Genomic DNA, 19,559 nt, shown 5'->3' with positions numbered 1-19,559 from the left:
CCCTTCCCCTTTGGATGCCCCATCTTCTCAATAATCTGGTTGGTTGTGAGTGAATTACTGATAATCCAGAGGCACCAATAGATTCAGGTGCCACTAGAATCACCAAAGGAAGATTTCATTGGATTCAGAAGAGTAGTTTACATTTGAAGGCTCATTGTATTCTTTTTGTGTTAATTATTGCAAATGGGTAATCCACAGGTGGTGGCTCTTAGCTAAATATTCCATTTATCGGAACATAGTACACTCCTCAGGGAATCTTACAAAAAGACACACACCGTAGGTTATTTTTAGTCCTTACGCTTATTTGAATAGTGAATCTGTTATGCAGTCTCTCAAGGGTAAATTTTATCATGGAAGCTTGATTACACATTTTTCAAGACTGTTTCATTTAATACAGTGTCCTGGGAAGAGCTAAAGAGTAAAGACGAAGGGAGAGAAATGAAAGAATGGAACTTGGTCAAGTTACTGAATTTTTAATATCCTGAAAAAATGGTATTAAGCTAGGAATTATCAGGACTTTGTTTCTTTCCGGGCTCAAGGAACATAATGTTCCCAGAAGCCTCGTGTGAGGGGTGCATTCAGGGCTGCCCATGACACTTAACAATGTTTACAAACAGGTGGCCTGAAGTTAAGTGGAGTCAATATACAATTTCTCACCCTGTAGAAATAACCACTTTGCTGCCACATGAGTAACCATTTTTTTTTTTTTGCAACTATCAAGCTTGAAATCATTTAATCAGGAATGTAAATTAGTTATATGCCTCAGTTATAAAAACGTTGATGGGATTGGCTATGGTATTGATTTGGGGTGGAGGGAGGAGAGTTACAGCTGCTTTTTAAAAAAAAATTATATATATATATATATATATATATATACACATATACATATATACATATACATATACATATACATATACATATACATATACATATATATATGTGTGTATATATATACATATACATATATGTATACGTATACGTATATGTATATGTATATGTATATGTGTATAATGATATCACATTCCTATTCCAGAAATGCAAACAGCATTGTCTCTTCCTTGGCAAGAATAGTGGCCACTCGGCTCAGCCAAGAATAACTGTCAGCACTGCCGTTACACAGGCTTCTAAGAGAGCCCGTGAAATAATGGATGGTGCACTCTCCTATATGTATTTATGTTCAGATAATTTATTTAAATAATGTTGCTGGCACATGCTTTATAACTGCTTGCATTTTGCTACACAGATTTCAGCGTATCTTGCAGACTATGCAATTCATTTGGAAAATGTAATTTCCATCCCTGCATACTAATCGATTTCTTCACAAACACCTGCTATCAGTTATGATAATAAAAATGCCACTCTAAATTGAAAAAGGGCCAAATAGAGCTTCCTAAGGAAATGACTTAAGTGTCTTTGAATGCTACTAAATGTAGTAATGTGCTTATGTGGTGCCAACATTTTTTTCATCATTTGCATTTTCTGTAATTTTGCCCTATTACAGCATCCCTCTCAAATGATGCCTCATAACCATTTCCTTGCGGATTGGTAAACTGAGTTGTCAGGAGTTGGTGTCATGGGGTGTGGACAAGATCTGGAGTTGGGCAGTGTGATGTTAGAAAACAGTAGCTCATGCTCCTGGCTATACCCTGGGTCGTTTCCGATTTTATGAGTAAGTCCCCGGAAACTGTAAAATTGGCTGCTCCTTGGTTTTGCACACACACAGACACCAAATAAAATTTCCTTCATTCATTCCCTGCAGCCTCTAGTTCATTCCACGCACCAGTGCCAAACTAATCTTACTAAATCACCAATTCCGTTGTGTCCTTCCGCTGCCCGGGCACCTGGCATGGTTCTCCATCAGCTGCCCCACTTGAATCTCACTCTCTAGCCTGACTTCTGAGTTCCATCCCCTCTCATCCCGTGACACAGCCCGCCTTTCCCTCACTGCCTCCAGACCGACATGTGCCTTTTTGGTCAAGCTTCCCTCCTTCCTGCCCCAAGTGGTCTCCCTTAAATTCTCTTCCCTGAACTTTTGCTTATGCTCTTGCCCTGTCCAGACTCAGACATCCTTCCCCAGTTCTTGAGCCTTCCAGGCCCTCTTTTATCATTCTGGTCCGCATCTTCCTTTCTCTTCTCTGAGCCCCAACAGGATGAATTCCCTCGACACTAAGTTGCTCATTTATTTGTTCATTCAACGAGCATTCATCAAATGCCTACCATAGGCCAGCCGTCAGGCTGTTCTCTCTTCCCTTGAACGTATTTGTTTCTTTTCAAATGTATCAGTTTCTCTGATCTTCTAAGCTGCCTGAGAGAAGACATATTCTGGCTCCTCCTTCTGTGCTCCAGGATGCCCAGGCAGGCCTGGGCACAGAGTATGTATGCAGTAACTGCGTGTTGACTAATTGATCCCTAATGGTTTGAGGTAGGGAATTTTCTGGTTAATTGCATGTTCTATTTGATTAGTATTTCCATGTGTACTATACATAATCATTTTGCAAAGCAGAATACTATAAACCACTCAACTATAAAACTATTATTAACATAATTTGAGGTTTGATATTTGAGGAGAGAATTCACTGGGGTCTCAGAGCACTTCTGTAAAGATCTATTATCTGCATATTGTAATGTGAAGGTAGAACATCCAAGAGGCTGACCCCCAGTGGTCTCTGATTGGCACTGGTTGGGGGAGGGGGTGGAAATGAGCACGTACTGAGAACCTGCTGGCCAATAGGCCTCACGTCATGCCCTTACAAACCGGAAGTCACTTCTTTGAAGAAGTTTCTGATAAGTTTTGAAATTTCTCCTTCTCTTTTCTCTTGCTTACAAGAATAGAGAATGCATTTTCTGTGGGAGGGGGAAGAAAGTGTGGGCAACTGGTGGGAGAGTGGAGGGGGAGAGAAGTCGCGAGGGGTTTCAAACGGTCTGATGAGAACTAAACGCATCTGGACGGGCAAAAAGCCCAGCGACTTGAGGACTAGGTTTGAAGACTGTTTACGATACTTCCTTTGTGGGGCGAGACAAGTTCTCTAGCTTCTCTGTGCCTCATTTTTGTCCTCTGTAAAGAATGGGATTAAGAGCAGCACCTACATTCTAGGCCTGAGGGGGGATGAAGTGATGAATCCGTGCGAATCGTCGGGTCCGGTGTCGCTCACGTGCTGGGTGCTCAGTCGGCGGTTAGTATCAGGGGAGAGACCCCAGCCGGGAAGCTGGAAACCATCCCGTGTTGCTTTGTGCCACCCACTCTTCTGTTTTCAGTCTCTGCCATTTCTGTAACGGTCTGGGTTTCTCGGTAGGATGGAGACGTGAGTAAGATCCGAATCCACACATGGAGAGTTTTCGGTTTCGGGAAGGAGTGTCACGGCCTTGCAGGGAAGCAGGGTTTTAATCTGTTGGTGAAACATATGGAGCCAGCCTACCGTCCTGATAAGGAGGGGGCGAGCCATCTGTGCGATTTGTCCCAGCGGCCGTGCGGGGGGGAATGACGTCCGTGTCGATCCCTCTGTCCCCTGGGATGTGGCTGCAGGCCTCAACCTGTGGAAAGGCTGATTCGGTGAAAGAAAGTGGCCCCCGTGCTGTCCCCACCTAGCAGCACGTTCCCGCTTGCGAGAGGGTGCCTCGGACTGGGGGAGAGGCCAAGAGGCCAGCACTGGGGAGGAGTGACTCCTGGGCCCACAAGAAGCATGCCTCCATCAGACAGGACAGATGCAATCGATAAAAATTCCCAAAGAAGTGATGCTCACCAGCCGGGAATCAAAGAGCCCCGGGGCCAGGCATTTGGGGTTTGTTTCTGAGCTGGTGGGAACGGTAAGAATTTGGGTGAGAGACGCCCCATCCCGCGAAATCCCCCCCCCCCCCCCCGCCCCGGTCTAAGCAGGAAGGTGACGGACCTGAACTTGTTCTGTGTGTTTGCCTTCCAGCCCTGGCTGCTCAGGCCTATGCTCTGAAAGAGGAGAACGACAGTCTGCGCTGGCAGCTGGACGCCTACAGGAACGAAGTGGAGCTGCTGAAACAGGAGAAAGAGCAGCTTTTCCGAACGGAGGACAATGTCACCAAGGACCAGCAGCTTCAGTTCCTGCAACAGACCATGCAGGGCATGCAGCAGGTACCTGGGCCCAGACTTTTCTTTTTTTTTCCGCGAGGGCAAGGGGTGCGTGCGTTCCGCGGATGTGAGACGGGAGCCATTTGCCAGGAAAGGTGAAAGAGAACAAAGGACAAGCGCCAAGCTAGCAAGGAAAGGAAAGTGCCGGTGACTGCAGAAGGGCAGAGTCTGCAGAAAAAAATCAGGCTCAAGAAGAACACCCGCGAGGCAGGAAGCTAAGGAAGAGAATCTAGGAGGTCAAAAGGTTTGTAGGGGGAGGTGAGCCGCGTGGAAAATGGTCAGAAAATCCTCGTGGATCACGACTCAAGGGTTTTAGCATCTGAGGACATTTCTTTATGGTTATTGATTTATTTTGAAAGAGCGAGAGCATGCACGCCTGTGGATGAGCGGGAGAGGGGCAGAGAGAGAGAGAGAGGGAGCGAGAGGATGCCAAGCAGGCTCGGTGCTGTCCATGCAGAGCCCCACACGGGGCTCGAACTCAGGAACCGTGAGGTCATGACCTGCGTGGAAATCAAGACTTGGACCCTTAACCATCTGGGCCACCCAGGTGCCCCACCACCTGAGAACTTTTAAGTTAAAAGCACGCCAACAGATTTCCAGAAGCATGGTGAGCTTGTTTTCAAGCTCGGTGTATGTGTAAACTCTGGGTTGGTTTCACTTCTTTTGGATCATCCTTAGGGTCTAGTCAGGTTTCATGAACACACTGTACATACTTAAGACACGTTTGTTGCTGGAAAAGATGAAGTTCCAGAATGGGGGGTATGGGCAACTTCAAAAACAGGCTGGTATCTATGCCTTTGTGAAGGGTGCCAGACCTCAGCCTCATGCACTGAAGTTAAAGATGTGTCTGTGGGAACTGTCAGGAAGAGACAGGAGCTGTGGGGCGTTGGAGGGAGGAGAAGGAACTTGGACTGCTGGGATGAGGACTTGAGGGGAGAGGAGGCCTCAGCGGTCGGGAAATAGAACCAGAGACTCATAGCTGGATTGATATCTGAAAGCATCACTTAACGGCGTTTGAGCCTTCGAGTGACCTTGCAATGATACAGCGTAAATTGTCATCACACACGGTATTTTATATCACCCCTCTGAACGTACAAACCTAACCACTCTTTTCTGGGGGAAAAAATGTGTTTTTATTTAAACAAGGGGAATGGAAATAGAATGATGGGACACTAAAACGTAGAGTACGTAGAATATTGTTTTAATGCCCCTATCCATATGGACTGCTCTCCAAGCTCAGGAGCATGGATTGCCTACAAAAGTGTCTTAATGATTAGAGGTAACTGCTACAGAAACATTAGCCAAGCAGGGAAAAATAATTGAGAGGAAAGGATTATAAAAAAAAAAAAAAAAGATGTACAGATTGGGATATAAGCAAGTTAATGACCAACTCACAGAAATTATGTCTTAAATATCTCCTGCCATTTTAAAGCGATTTTTGAGTCTTGGCTTTGAGTCCTAACTGGTTGGTGTTCACAGTGTGTGTTAGACAAATCACTGCGATTCAGAGGTCAGAGCCAGCCAGGAAAATGTCATTACAGTTGCCGCTCAGGTCCCCGCACTTGGAAATTGGTGTAACAGCTGCTGTGCGAGGCTCCCGGGGTTGTCCATATGCCCCAACATGGGCTGTGTGTCGGCGCCCCTGCCGGGAGGAGAGTCTGTCTGTCAATTTCCCCAAAGACCATGAGGCCAGACCTAGGCCACAGTTACCATCTCATGCCTCATGCAATGGGCCCACTTTTCCTCCAGTAAAGATTATCCCAGTTGCTTGAAAAGTTGATGGAATTGGGGATGCCTAGGTGGCTCAGTCGGTTAAGTGTCCAACTTCAGCCCGGGTCATGATCTCATGGTCCATGGGTTAAAGTCCCGCATCAGGCTCTGTTCTGATAGCTCAGAGCCTGGAGCCTGCTTCTGATCCTCTCTCTCTCTCTCTCTCTCTCTCTCTCTCTCTCTCTCTGTCTTTCTCTCTGCCTCTTTCCCACTCATGCTCTCTCTCTCAAAAATAAATAAACATTAATTTTTTTTTTAAGTTGATGGAACGGTTAAGGCAATCAGAGATTCAAATATGAAGGAAATCTGAGGAGGTAAGGGTGAGCTCAGCCGTCAGGGAGAAGGATGCCCGGGAGTCAGCATCAGGGACTGCGAAGCTGCAGCCCCTTGAGAGAGGTGTTTGGTTATTGTGGCTTCTCATACATTTGCAGAATTTCCTTGTCAGTAGGAAATGTACTTTAAAATAGTTTTGTTTTGTGGGATTTGGTTTTGGTTTTGGTACGATTTGCAGACATTTTTTTTTAATTTTTTAATGTTTATTGAGAGAGAGAGAGAGAGAGAAGAACAAGTGGGGGAGGGGAAGAGAGAGGGGGAGAGAGAGAGAGAATCCCAAGCAGGCTTTGTACTGTCAAGGTCAAGCCCAACGTGGGGCTTGAACTCACAAACGCGAGAACACTATCTGAACTGAACACAGGAGTTGGATGCTTAACCGACTGAGCCACCCAGGTGCCCCAAATAGCAGAAATGTATTGTCTCATGGTTCTAGAGGTTAGAAGTTCAAGATCAAGGTGTCAGCAGGAGTGGTTCCTTCTGAGGGCTGTGAGGGAGAACCTATTCCAGAACTTCCCCAAACTTCTGGTGGTTTCCCTACAATCCTTGGTGTTCCGTGCCTCGCAGAAGCATCACCCTAATCTCTGCCTTCATCTTCACATAGCATCCTCCCTGTGTGTATCAGTGTCCAAATTTCTGCTTTTGATAATGATACAATTTGTATAGGACTGAGGGGCCCATGCTATTCCACTATGACCTCGTCTTACCGAATCATACCTCTAATGACTCTGTTTCCAAATACTATTTTCTGAGGTACAGGGGGCTAAGATTTCAACATATAAATTTTGAATGGAAACAATTCAATCATTAATAGACACATGGTAGCTATATTATATATATATATATATACACACACACACACACACACACATATACGTACGTATATATATATATACGTATATATATACATGTATATATATACGTACGTATGTGTGTGTGTATATATACGTATATATATATACACACATGTATATATATACGTATATATATATATACACACATGTATATATATATATGTATATATATACGTACGTATACGTATACGTATGTGTGTGTGTGTGTATATATATATATATATATACGTACGTATACGTATACGTACGTATATATATATATATATATATATATATATATACACACACACACACATATATATATTTTAAGTAGGCTTCACACCCAGGCGGAGCCCAATGTGGGGCTTGAACTCATGACCCTGAGATCAAGACCTGAGCTGAGATCGAGCCAGATGCTTAACCAACTGAGCCACCCTGGCGCCCCTAGATAAATATGTATTTGTTGAACGTAAGAGTAATGGACAAGAGTACAGGGACAAGAACTACCATGGAGCCTGTGGGGAACTCTGGATCATTCGGGATTCTTGGACCATAAATAGCAAGGCAGACGGTGGGAGCTGACATCCTGCAAGTATTCATAGCTCTTCCTAGCACGTGGGAAGCGCTCACTCAGTGGCAGTGGCTATGACTTTAATTTTCAGTGGTTATTAGGTAGATGTGTGGCAGTCTCTGTGGCAACACGTCTTTAATACAGAGTTCCAAAATATGTGTGCTCTTTAAGAGTCAACCTCTACCTTAATATCATTTTGCAGAAGTTACCACAACTTGCTAATTTGAGCCCTACTGCAAAGAATTCTGCTGATTTTAAAATTTACTCAGTCTGCCCCCTCTCCACTTTATTAATTAGAAAATCATGATCTCACGGGCAAGTCAACAGCTAAAGGAGAGGTTAGCCTCCCACATGCCGTTGTGTTAGCGGTCGATCTACAGGAAATTATTTCTGTAACAAACAGAAGAAAATAAAGTCTTAACAGCCTCAGATCTAGCATACCATTTTTAGAAATGCCCTCAAGTTTAGCGAAGCAGTTTTACCCTTTCTTCTTTTAATCCCTTAAAGATATTCTCACCGACATTATAGTTTCTCTTACGTTCATGAAGAAAACATCATGGGCAGGGGTCCTAAGGCTGAAAACCCTTGGGTGACTTTGGTTGTTTCTGAGTCTACCCCTACATTACGTGTAAGTCATGATTTAATATTAGAGACTTCACACAAAAGGAAATAATAGTTTGTATCCATGGTAACACCGTACCCTTTACCTGATCTTAAGCTGGCAGTGAAGTTAACTTGTCTCTGCCACAAGAGTAGTGAGCTGGTTGGCTTTCATTTGTATTTTTAAGTATACAAGGAAAGAATGTACATATCGCAAACTCTCATTTATCTTCCAGTTACCCTGAATTTATCGAGGCAAAATTTACATATAATAAAAATACTCTCTTTAGGGCTACAGTTCTATGAGTTTTGACAAATCGATAGATACACTCATGTAACCAAGACCACAATCAATATAGGATTGTCCTGTCACCCTCCAGAAATTCCTTTGTGTCTCTTTTAGTCAACCCAACTCCAAGCAACCACAGATTTTTTTTTTCTACCCGTCATAGTTTTGCATTTTCCAGAGTGTCATATGAGTAGAATTACATAGAATGCAACCGTTGAGTCTGGCTTCTTTCAGTTAGCGTAATGAATTTGAGATTCCTCAAATTTGTTGCTGTATATATCAGGAGTTCATTCCTCTTTATGCTGGATAGTATCCCAATGTAAGGAAGAGCCATAATTTGTTCATTTGGTCACCAGCTAATGGACATTTGGGTGGTTTCCTCTTTGGGGCTAATATGAACAAATGTGCTGGCAACATTCACTTACAGACTTTTTGTTGGGACGTAAGTTTTCATTTCACTTGGGTAAAAACCTAGGACTAGGATTGCTAGTTCGTATGGTAAGTGTGTTTAACTAAGAAACTGCTGGAATGTTGCCCAAAGTGTCTATACCATCATGCATTCCCATGGGATACAAGAGAATTCCAGTTGTTTCGTGTCCTTGTCGGTCAGCACGTGATATGATCAGCCTGTTTTGTTTCACTTGTCTTTTTTTAGCCACTATATAGTAAGTGTAGAATGGCATCTCATTCTGGTTTTAATCACACTTGAATTTAAACAATACTTGTATTTTCGTTCATGAGGATAGGTCAATATGTCGTAATTTTAAATAACCAATTTAAAAATCAATTCCTTTCGAAGCCTTGTGTAAATCATATTGACAGGACTGCTAAATATTCACATAACAACAAGATCCCATTATAAGCTGCTGATCGTAAAACTGTGTGTGACTGATGATGATTATGTCAGAAGGGTCCCTCGTAAATACTTTGAGCCAATGCTTTTTAATAGTGTTAGCAAATGTCATCTGAAGACCAACTGCCTTTAGGCCAGTAAACCATTGGCCCATGTAGAGCAGTGGCTTTCTAACAGTCTTGGCTTGACATTAGTAAAGACCAAGGCTGGCTGTCTTGACAACTTTGAGCAAGACAGGACAAAATTTGGGACAAGAGGATTATCATGATCAACAGCATCTTAGAAATTAAGTAACAAGTGTTTTCCCCCCTGGGCTTAAAAGGGAACGTATGTATGGTTTTTCTGTATCTGTCTTACAAAACCTCACCAATCTAGACCAATCTTACAGAAGGAGACAGACAAATATAATACTGCTATTTCCCTAAAATATACAGCAACCCCAGCTAGTTTTGCCAAAGGTTGGTCAAGAGTTGGTCTTTGGGATAGATATTAAGAAAGAAATGAAAGTGTGTTGAAATGACAGCGAGTGTGTCTGACCACTTAAGCATCTCTTCTGAAATCTTCTCTAAAACTGTTCAATTGCTTAGTAAGTACTTTTTAGAAGAGATAATGAAAAGTGTGTGCTCATTTCCCCTCCCAAGTTCACATACAGTGAAGTGTCACGTGTTCCTGTCAAAGCCAGGATGATATCACGGCAGCAGGATTGTGCCGTAGGTGGTGTTTCTGACCATCAGAAATTTCAGGGAAGGAAAGGTGAAGTGAGCTGTATCCAGGAAAATTTTAGACGCTTTAAAAAATTTTTTTTTCTGGAAAATAAAAACCCTGCCCCTTAAAAATTATAAGAATCCTCGAAAGCCCATCAGGCCCATTGCTTCCAGTGAACTTCAAACGGTGTTTCTGTGAACAACTTGGGAGAGGTTCTATAGGTGAAGAACACAGACAGATGTAGCAGGACTTTGCAACAGGAGTTTCTCTGTTTCCTTGATAATTTTCCATTTTTGTTTTCTGTTTTTATTTTCTTTCTGAAATGCCCACCAGTCAGATAATGGACCTTCCTAGGCTCATGCTATGTGTGTATTATCGTTCTTCTCATGTTATCTGTTTAAACCGTGTCTTTTATCCTTTCCTCTGAAGTTTCTATTTGATCATCAGGTTATTTTATTTCCAAATGTTCTTTTTCTTCTTCGATTACTGTCTTTTCATGCAATTTTTTTTTTTTTTTTTGGTTTCAGTATCTTCTCAGATCTCTTTGAGAATACTAATTAGAATGCTTAAAATTCTTTTTGTTCCTGAGTCATTTCTATTTATTCCAGGATTGGGTGTTTGCTTTTGTGTCTCAATCTGTCTCTTGGCTGCTACAGGTTTCTTTTCGTGGGGTGATGTTCGCTGGGGTGCTTCTCTCTGGGAGGGAAGGGATTACTTCCCCAGGAGCTATGGGGGCGGGTCTGCTGGCTGCTGTGTCCAGCTCTCCTCCACTCTCCTCCCAGGCCAAGTCTCCTCCCACACAGTGGTGCGCTCACTGCTCACCACCAGGCTTCACTTTTGGGACAGTTGGGGATCCCACAGATGCCAGAATCTCCCATACATGAGAATTCCCTGGAACTCCCGTCCCATTCCCTTTGCTCTTTTAAGTTTATTCACTGACAGCCATCTTAATTGAGTTTCTGGAGGAAGAAAACCCAAAGAGCAGATAAAATGTACTGTGTCTGACATCTTGAACAAGAACGTGTTTCAGGGGCTTTTAACTTTAATCCAGTCCTCGAATGAATTCTTGATTAACGTGCGGGCCAGTGAAGGAGGCAGAAGAAGAGTGTTGCAAATGATTCTGGCTGTCCAGAAATCCATAGGGAAAGGAAGGACAGCAAGCACATTGTATAGACGTCTAAGAGGAAAGGACATGGGAACTGAAGGCAGCATGTTTTAGAGTAAAGACAGCTGCTTCAGGATTGGGAGGCAGATGCACAAATTAGAAGGGTTTTAGGGTGAAGGAAAGGAAGGCATGTAGTCAGGAGAAGGCAACATGAAGAGGCTGAAATCTGTAATAATGCTAGAGAAATGGTTAACTTTTTGTCCACTCTGCTTTGGTTGTTTGCCCTAGAAGAGTAGAAGAGGCAGGGAATTGCAGGGGATGGGGGGAATGCTAATGGTGTGGAGGGGGCAAGCCTCAGCTCAAATGGATGCGCACAGAGTAGAGGAATAAAAGCTGTTCCAGGTGGAAGGTGGGAAGGATGTGCAGAGGTCATGGAAGACACAGTGGGGAGAACAGTTCTTCTAATGTAGTTACAAAAAATAAGGAAAATGACACAAACATACACATAGAAGAATAAGAAAATGGAAAAAGACATTTTTCTAAAGGAAGAAATTCAACATTCTTATAAATGACAAATTACGTTTTAAGAGCTTTTGTGGAATATTTAGGTAAATGAACTAAGGATCGATTAGTTTGGAATTTAAGTTGCAACGTATTGTGAGGATTTCCTTCTAAGTAGGGTTCATGAACCTCAAAAATGACAGTTAGAAGGAAGAAATCACACATACATCACGATCTGGTTGTGTACTCCTTCCGGAAGAAGCACGTAACAATATTATCATAATATCTTTAATATATGAAGCATCAGTACAGAAAATAATTCAGTATCACTGGACAGGGCAAGAAAATCGCATTATTTAAAAAAAAAAAAAAAGAAAAAAGAAAATCACATTATTACAGTGTAGAGAAAGAGGCTTTCTTTTAGACTTTCATGTGTAATTAGTAAAACCTTTAATCTTAAAAAGTTCAAAAAATATGTGTGTGCGTAAGTACACACACACACACACACACACACACACACACACACACATCTGGAATCTATACAAGGTAAGGGCAGCAGAGACACAGCCTGTGTTTATTTGATTCTATTTCAACTTCCTAAATGACGTTTTTTTTTTTCTTTCTGAATAGAAAACAATTCATAAGACATGGCCCACATTCATATTAAAAGTCTTTCACCTCTGACTAGAATAAGAAAACTTAGGGGCACCTGGGTGACTCAGTTGGTTAAGCGTCCGACTTCGGCTCAGGTCATTATCTCACGGGCTGTGGGTTCGAGCCCCGCGTCGGGCTCTGTGCTGACAGCTCAGAGCCTGGAGCCTGTTTCAGATTCTGTGTCTCCCTCTCACTCTGCCCCTCCCCTGCTCATGCTCTGTCTCTGTCTCTCTGACTCTCTCTCTCTCAAAAATAAGTAAAACATTAAAAAGAAGAGTAAACTTATGAAACATACACATCTCTCAGATGATGTGGCTTTACAAAGTTTTGAGGACCGGACATGATGGTTCAAAACAGCCATATTTGGGGTCCATTATTGTCTTCCTTTCTTTTTACTTAACTATCCCAGAGTTTATAGTTTCATTTTGTACCCATTCCTCAACCAGGTACCTTGGGGTGATGCATTGTAATAGCAGCCCGTGAGACACTGATGATAATCCTCATTCATAACTCACTGGCGCCTTTCATTAGGCGGTTAAGTCATTTGGAGAGTTCCCGCTGGCAGCGTGTGTATTTTCTAACATTTGCAGGCCGTATCCTGGCACATCCGAAGAGGGTACGTATCCCACTTGGGTGTGAGACTCCTGGAGTGTTGTTAGGTACATTTGGAACCAGAAATAGAAACCGATTCTCCGAGTCTTAGCCCAGCACTTTACATCACAAAGCCCTACCGGTTCGAAATGATCATACCTGACATGTGCACAGGGGTCTGGAAGTTTTAAAAGCACATTCCCGTTTGACTGGGGGCAAGATACAAAAATTAAAAGCAAAGATAAGGGAGAGGAAACCACCCCAAGTTTGTTTTTTGGGGTTTTTTTTGTTTTTTTGTTTTTTTTTTTTAGCAGTTTCACACAAGGTTGGGTCCCAGGGTATCTTGCTGTTTTCTTTGGACCGAGACTATAAGATAAGGAGATAAGCTAGCTGCCTGTATGCCAGCTGAGCCAGGCCAAGCTCTTGCACCAGGAAATAAAAACACTGAACCAGCAGAAGGAAGAGCTGGCTCCAGCCTGACTCTTTTCTGTACAACTTTGCATCAGTCAGCCCCTCGGAACCTCAGGTTTTTCATGTGGACCGTGGGTCCTGCCACGGGTCTGTTGGAATAAAGTGAGATCATGTATGTGAACGCCTTTGGGACGGCTGTTTTACAAAGTGTGATCGCCCCATTTCTAGTGAAAATGTGAAGAATTGTAGGGAGTTAACGGAAGACCCAGGATGTGCAGGGCACGTCTGGACACATCCGAGTTTCCTAACAGCAGGGTGGCCTTGCTCCCACACCCCTTCTCTGAGAGGGCCCCTCCCCACGGTTAATTCACCTCAGTATACTCAGTGCTCACAGTTCAGGAGCATTTGAATTGCGAGTGCTTATCTCAGTGTCTCAGGGAGGAAATTGAGACCTAGACATGTCAAGTGACTCGTCCAGAGTATAGCCTGTTCCTGGCAGAGTCAAAGTGCCAACCCAGGTCTTTCTGACCACAGCCCCCATGTTCGGTCTGTTACTCCAGAACCTTCTACAGTATATTCTAGAAGTGGCGCTCCAGAACTGCAGTCGTCAGGGTAGCCGAAGACCAGCGGGCTGTGCCCTTGCTGTGCTTGTTGATTGTTAGCGAAATTACTGGCAAGAACCCGCTGCCTGTTTTCTGACTCTGCCACAGCCCCTCATTTGGGCTTTGCATCAGCAGAGTAAGAGCTAGCAAAAAGAAAATAACGAACATGCGGCTGTTATTTCTTAAATTTGAACTGCAAAAATAAATCTCTTCACTTCGGGGAAGGGAAAAAGAAGCCCTAATAAAACTTAACTATGGGAGGCTTCATCTCATAATTAGTTATCCAGCTCTTCCATTAATTAATGTGATCATCAAATGCATCCTCATTAGTAATCATCCCTTCTAAAAATAATGAGGCTAGCAGAGAAATCGATGTAGGAGCCGGGGGTAGAAATAATGACATTGCCCTGCAGACCATTAAAATCGTTTGGCTTCTACCTTGTAACTGCTTTTCCCCAACATCTACAACGGGAGACACTGCATCTGCAGCCTTTCCCAGGATAAAGCAACTCCCCTTTTCCCAACACAGTCAGCTGCAGTCCTTGGATGACCTTTGAACGACCCTCCCTTCCACCACCTCTTTTGGAAATTGCCTCCTGACTTCAAGGCCATATCACATCAAAAGTGCCAGATTTATAGTGAAATGGATCTTTTCTTAAACGTAGTAAATCAAAATGGGCTTTTGCTGCAGACACATGCTGGCCTTTCGCTCTGTTTGACCGTTGTCGTCTCTCCCCGCCAGCCACCGACGCTAAAATGAATCCTTGTGGTCTGGCCTTGACTTCTTTTCTCTGTAGTCCGCCAACACAAAGAAGCGGCCTCGTCCCCGTGGCGCCCCAAACCCGGGCCAGCACACCCTGCCGCCTGTATACAGCAGGTGACCCGCTCCCGGGCAGATTGGCGTAATTATCCGGCTCTCAAATTGGGCCCCACTGGGAGAGAGCCGTGCCCCAAGGCTTTCTCCATGCAGCTAGTTAGGAGAGGAAACATAAGGGCTGCAAGACCAGCCGATCTCCTCCTTGGAAATGAGCATGAGCCCAGTGGAGAGGAAAGGGGAGAACTGTAGTAGAAGCAACAATGTAACGTGCAAACAAAGAAGCAAGGAGACTGAGTCAGAGGGAAAAATTCCTCTTTATCTGAGAGGAGAATAAAGAGCGAGGAAGACAAACATGGCGGGGGGCATTCCCATTTTTCTGGGTCTAGGTTTGTCATTTTCATTTTTGTTTTATTTTCCTTTTCCCAAAAGAATATACACTCAATGCAGAAAACTTGGAAACATAAAAGAAGCATCTACAGGAGACAGAAATCATTCCTAGTTTCACCACCTGGATACTGCCCTTTTTAACATTTACGTTTCTCCTATGTTCTTTCTCTCTAATGCATGCCCGTGCATGCACACGCATGCGCGCGCGCACACACACACACACACACACATTCAGTCAGTCCGCATTTCTGGAATTGTAACCAAAGTGTGTAATTGGGAATTCAGTTCCAAGATGCTAGATGGTTAGTTAAAGACTATGTTTTCTCCTCTGTTTAACAAAGCACCCCGAATAGTCATCAAGGGAAACGTAAACAAAGTTAGTGCCCAATCTGGCCCTCGCTTTATAGACCACCCATTTCATTCAGTCGATCTCTGGAAAGACCCTGCCTCCTGAATTTCTTGTTTTGTGCACACTCCTCAGTTGGGTACTGATCTCCGTTTTAGTGCTTTCTGGGTGTCTCTGTGCCTGCCTCCTCTCTCTGTCTTTCTCTTCCTCCCTACCTCCATCTTTCTCTCTGTCTGTCTCTGTCACACACACACACACACACACACACACACACACACACTTAGGAAACAGCCACGACACCTTTATTTTCTGGCGGTACTGGGAAGATAGAAAAGGAGAGTATATTCGAACTCGGCTGTAGGTCTCCGAGAAAGGGGTGCTACAGGTAGTGCTTGAGAGCAGAGTGACTTTTCAAAGCTTTATTATCACTTTCCTTCTCCTTCCTCCTGTTCTCTCAATTTATTCTGCCGTCCTCCCCCGTGCATACACGCTCCACCTTTCATGTCCTCCTCCACCACCGCCACCTTAATCCATCTTAAGCCAGGTATTACTCAGGTATTCTAGTCAGAGGAGTTCCATTAGCAAGCGCGGGGACTCTCACTCGCCTTATTAGAGGTGTGTGTTTTCACCCGTGATTTACATTCTTCCCTGAGTAAGTCCTTTCCTGAGCCGGTGCGTGACAGTCTGTGATCATTCAAACACAGAGGTTACTCTGCAGGTTTGTCCTTCACTAATTCTCTGGGCACCTTGTCTTCTTTCCTCCTGGGTGGGTATTTCGCTGCCCGTGGTTTGTAGTTCTTAAATTGTGCGACTCACGATGGATTTCAGGAAGGTTTTGGTAATGACCTCTAACTGTAAAGTCCATAAAAAAAGCTATAGTGCTGAGTTTCTCTTTACAATATAATCTTCCCCCCAGTAATCCTCCCGTTTATCATGTGGGGGGAAGGGAAAGAGGGGGTTATAATGTAGTCTCACTACTCCACATCTGAGCATATGAGCTCAGATTGATTTCAGAGAAGCACCAGGTCACTGAAGGGCACTCCCAGGTCTCACCCTGCCCCTATAGGCCCTCGGGTCTTAGACGATTAGGCTGGTCTTTCCAGTCAGCTTTTCTGTCCAGCTGGTGACGGACCTGCTTCCTTTTAAGTCCACAGTCTGCTGGCCATTTCTCATGAAAAACCCATGCTTTGTTTTGTCTGTGGGGTCCACGCACAGTAAAACAGCAAGGTAGAATGAGATGATAATGGGAATTCTGCTTTACGTACAAAATCTGGACTGGATATGGGCTCGGTTTTACCAAGGTTGTTACAGCAAGACAACCACAAAATACGGAATATTAAAACCAGGAAGGGTGGGGCGCCTGGGTGGCTCAGTCGGTTGAGCATCCGACTTTGACTCAGATCATGATCTCACGGTTTGTGAGTTCAAGCCCCACGATGGGCTCTTTGCTGACAGCTCGGAGCTTGGAGCCTGCTTCAGATTCTGTGTCTCCCTCTCTCTGCCCCCCTCCCTCTCTCTATTTCTCTCTTTCTCTCTCTCAAAAAATAAACATTAAAAATTGAAAAAAAAACAGGAAGGGCATTAGCGAGCCCCTATTCCGGCATTACTTTCTGCTTGTAATCAAATGGAGAGGTCCAGTCACTGCGCTAAGCACCCCACCACCATTCTTTCACCTCTGCTGCCCCAGGCTCCCAGTTTCTGGTCCTCAGGTCCTCACTCCATCTCCCCCTACATCCCCGCATTCTGAGAAACTTGTCCTTTGCATTCCTTTGTACCCATCTCCCATCCCCCTGAAAAGTGAGTTGAGGCACAGGGGTTATTTTCCTCCACCAGGTTAACTAAGTGTTCATTCCTTTTTTCTTCTGACATCGCAGTTGAAACTAATGTGAGCACCTAAGACCAGTCTCTCAGGGCTAACACAGTACTTCATATCCGACAACTATCTGAATAAATGAGTGAAGAAAAGAACAAATTGTTGGGTCACCGCGCACAATTTATTCTGTGACGGAAAACTCTCAGCCAGCTTCCCTGTGTCCTAATCTCTGCTGCTTTTCCCTACACTTGCCCAAACAAGTAATAATCCTCTCTCCCTGACTGAATGGAACTGGCTTTCTGAGAAGTCTGTGTTGAAATAGAAGGTTTGATGGAGTCCTCCTGTCTTTAGAGGTCATGCATGCTCCCTGCTCCCTGATCTCTCGGGTCCCAGGGAACTTGTTGGCCCGTCATCTCCTCTAGTGCAGCCAGTGAGGCTCCCTCGGGGCTCCCAGAGAATGTCTGCTCGGGGAGTGAGCGCAGAGTTTCCATCCTGCTGACTGGGTGTGTGTGTGGTCACAAATGTTTCTGTGCACACCACACCCTTCTACCGCCAGAATGCTCTAATGGCTTTTAGTGGGCCCTAGGAAACGATATTCTTATTTATTCATTCCATGCTTATCAAGGAACCAGGGATCAGAAACCACAGGGAAGAGGCCTCCAAAGCAGGCAGTACAGTGCTTAAAATTGCCTTCTAATGGTTTTTCCTAATATTGAGAGTGACATTATGTGACAAATTGAGACTGAAAGGACAACAGGGAACATGCCCACCTCGCTCTTTAGTGGAAAGACCCTAAACTATGTCAGGAAATAAAGGACAATTTTCTAAGCAGCTCTGCCATTCCCTTCCTGCTGCTGTTCCTTCCAGTGTTGTAGTCTACCAAGACTTTCCGCGGAACTCAGCCCCCGTAAGTTTGATAGGACATAAATGGAAAACTGTGCCTTTCACATATACCTGGAACATGTACAAAAAATAATCTTATACTACATCTTTTTTTTTTTAATTTTTTTTTTAACGTTTATTTATTTTTGAGACAGAGAGAGACAGAGCATGAACAGGGGAGGGGCAGAGAGAGAGGGAGACACAGAATCCGAAACAGGCTCCAGGCTCTGAGCGGTCAGCACAGAGCGCGACGCGGGGCTCGAACTCACGGACCGTGAGATCATGACCTGAGCCGAAGTCGGACGCTTAACCGACCGAGCGACCCAGGTGCCCCTCTTACGCTACATCTTAAAGCAAATCTCTGCAAATTTCAAAGGAGCACTCTCGCATCTTCTGACCACAGCACAATTGTTAAGGAATCCATGTCACTAAAGATAACTAAAATAAGTCTTATGCATTTGGAAATTTCAAGGCACACATCTAAACCCACAAATCCAATGAAATCAGAAATGGAATTTTAAAATACCCACAAGTAATTGATAGTTAAATTACAACATAGCAATAACTTCTGGGATGCAGCTAAAACAGAACCTAGAGGAAACATTAAAATTTTTATTATTTTTTTGATGTGTATTTATTTTTGAGAGAGAGAGAGAGAGAGAGAGAGAGCATGAGAGGGGGGAGGGGCAGAGAGAGAGGGAGACAGAATCTGAAGCAGGCTCCAGGCTGTGAGCTCTCAGTACAGAGCCCAACGCGGGGCTCAGACCCATGAACAATGAGATCATGACCTGAGCTGAAGCGAGACACTTAACCGACTGAGCCACCCAGGAACCCGCACTTTAAATGTATGTTTTGACAAGAAAGAAAAGTAGAAACAGGAGTAAGCATCCAACTCTTACTAAAAAATATAAACACAAAGAAGGATGATAAAAATATAGAAATGACTAAAATAGCAAACAGCCATACAATAGAGAAGATCAACAAAGCTAAATGCTGTTTATTTGAAAAGACTAATAAAAATGGAAAATCTTTGGTAACAGTGATTGCAAAAAAAAAAAAAGAGAGAGAGAGAGAGAGAAGGACCAGATAAACAATACTAAAAATTAAAATGAGGTATAACTGCATATGTGGCAGATTAAAGAGATGTGAGAAGATCAGAAATGATAAAATTTTAAACTGAAGTGATATAAATTCCAGGAGGAAAAAAAAAAAAACCTTATCAAAATTAAATCAGGGGAACAATGAAAGCCTGAACCTATCAGTAAAAATCATCAAAATCTTAGCATTAAAGCAACAGACCCGAAATGGCTTTAGGGTCAAGTTCTACCAAACACTCTCTTTTATAAACTTCTTCAGAAAATAGAAAAGAAGGAAACACATCGCAACTAATTCAGAAGGCA

The 19,559-nt window shown here is 43.6% G+C and overlaps 1 protein-coding gene across 10 annotated transcripts in view; it reads left to right on the top strand.

Annotated features, from left to right (window-relative positions):
- ENOX1 (ecto-NOX disulfide-thiol exchanger 1) overlaps window positions 1-19,559 on the top strand; it is a 555,654-nt gene that overhangs the window by 457,973 nt on the left and 78,122 nt on the right. For all 10 annotated transcript variants that reach the window (XM_078433342.2, XM_078433340.2, XM_078433328.2 and 7 more), the window contains one exon: window positions 3,918-4,102. In XM_078433342.2, coding sequence (XP_078289468.1) covers window positions 3,918-4,102 — 185 coding nt within the window. The remainder of the gene's footprint in view (window positions 1-3,917; window positions 4,103-19,559) is intronic.

The sequence above is a fragment of the Panthera onca genome, chromosome A1, assembly GCF_046562875.1.
Source record: "Panthera onca isolate mPanOnc1 chromosome A1, mPanOnc1 haplotype 2, whole genome shotgun sequence".
NCBI classification, from domain to species: domain Eukaryota; kingdom Metazoa; phylum Chordata; class Mammalia; order Carnivora; family Felidae; genus Panthera; species Panthera onca.
The sequence above is the reverse complement of the archived record's forward strand: the minus strand, read 5'-3'. Positions and strand labels throughout refer to the sequence as shown.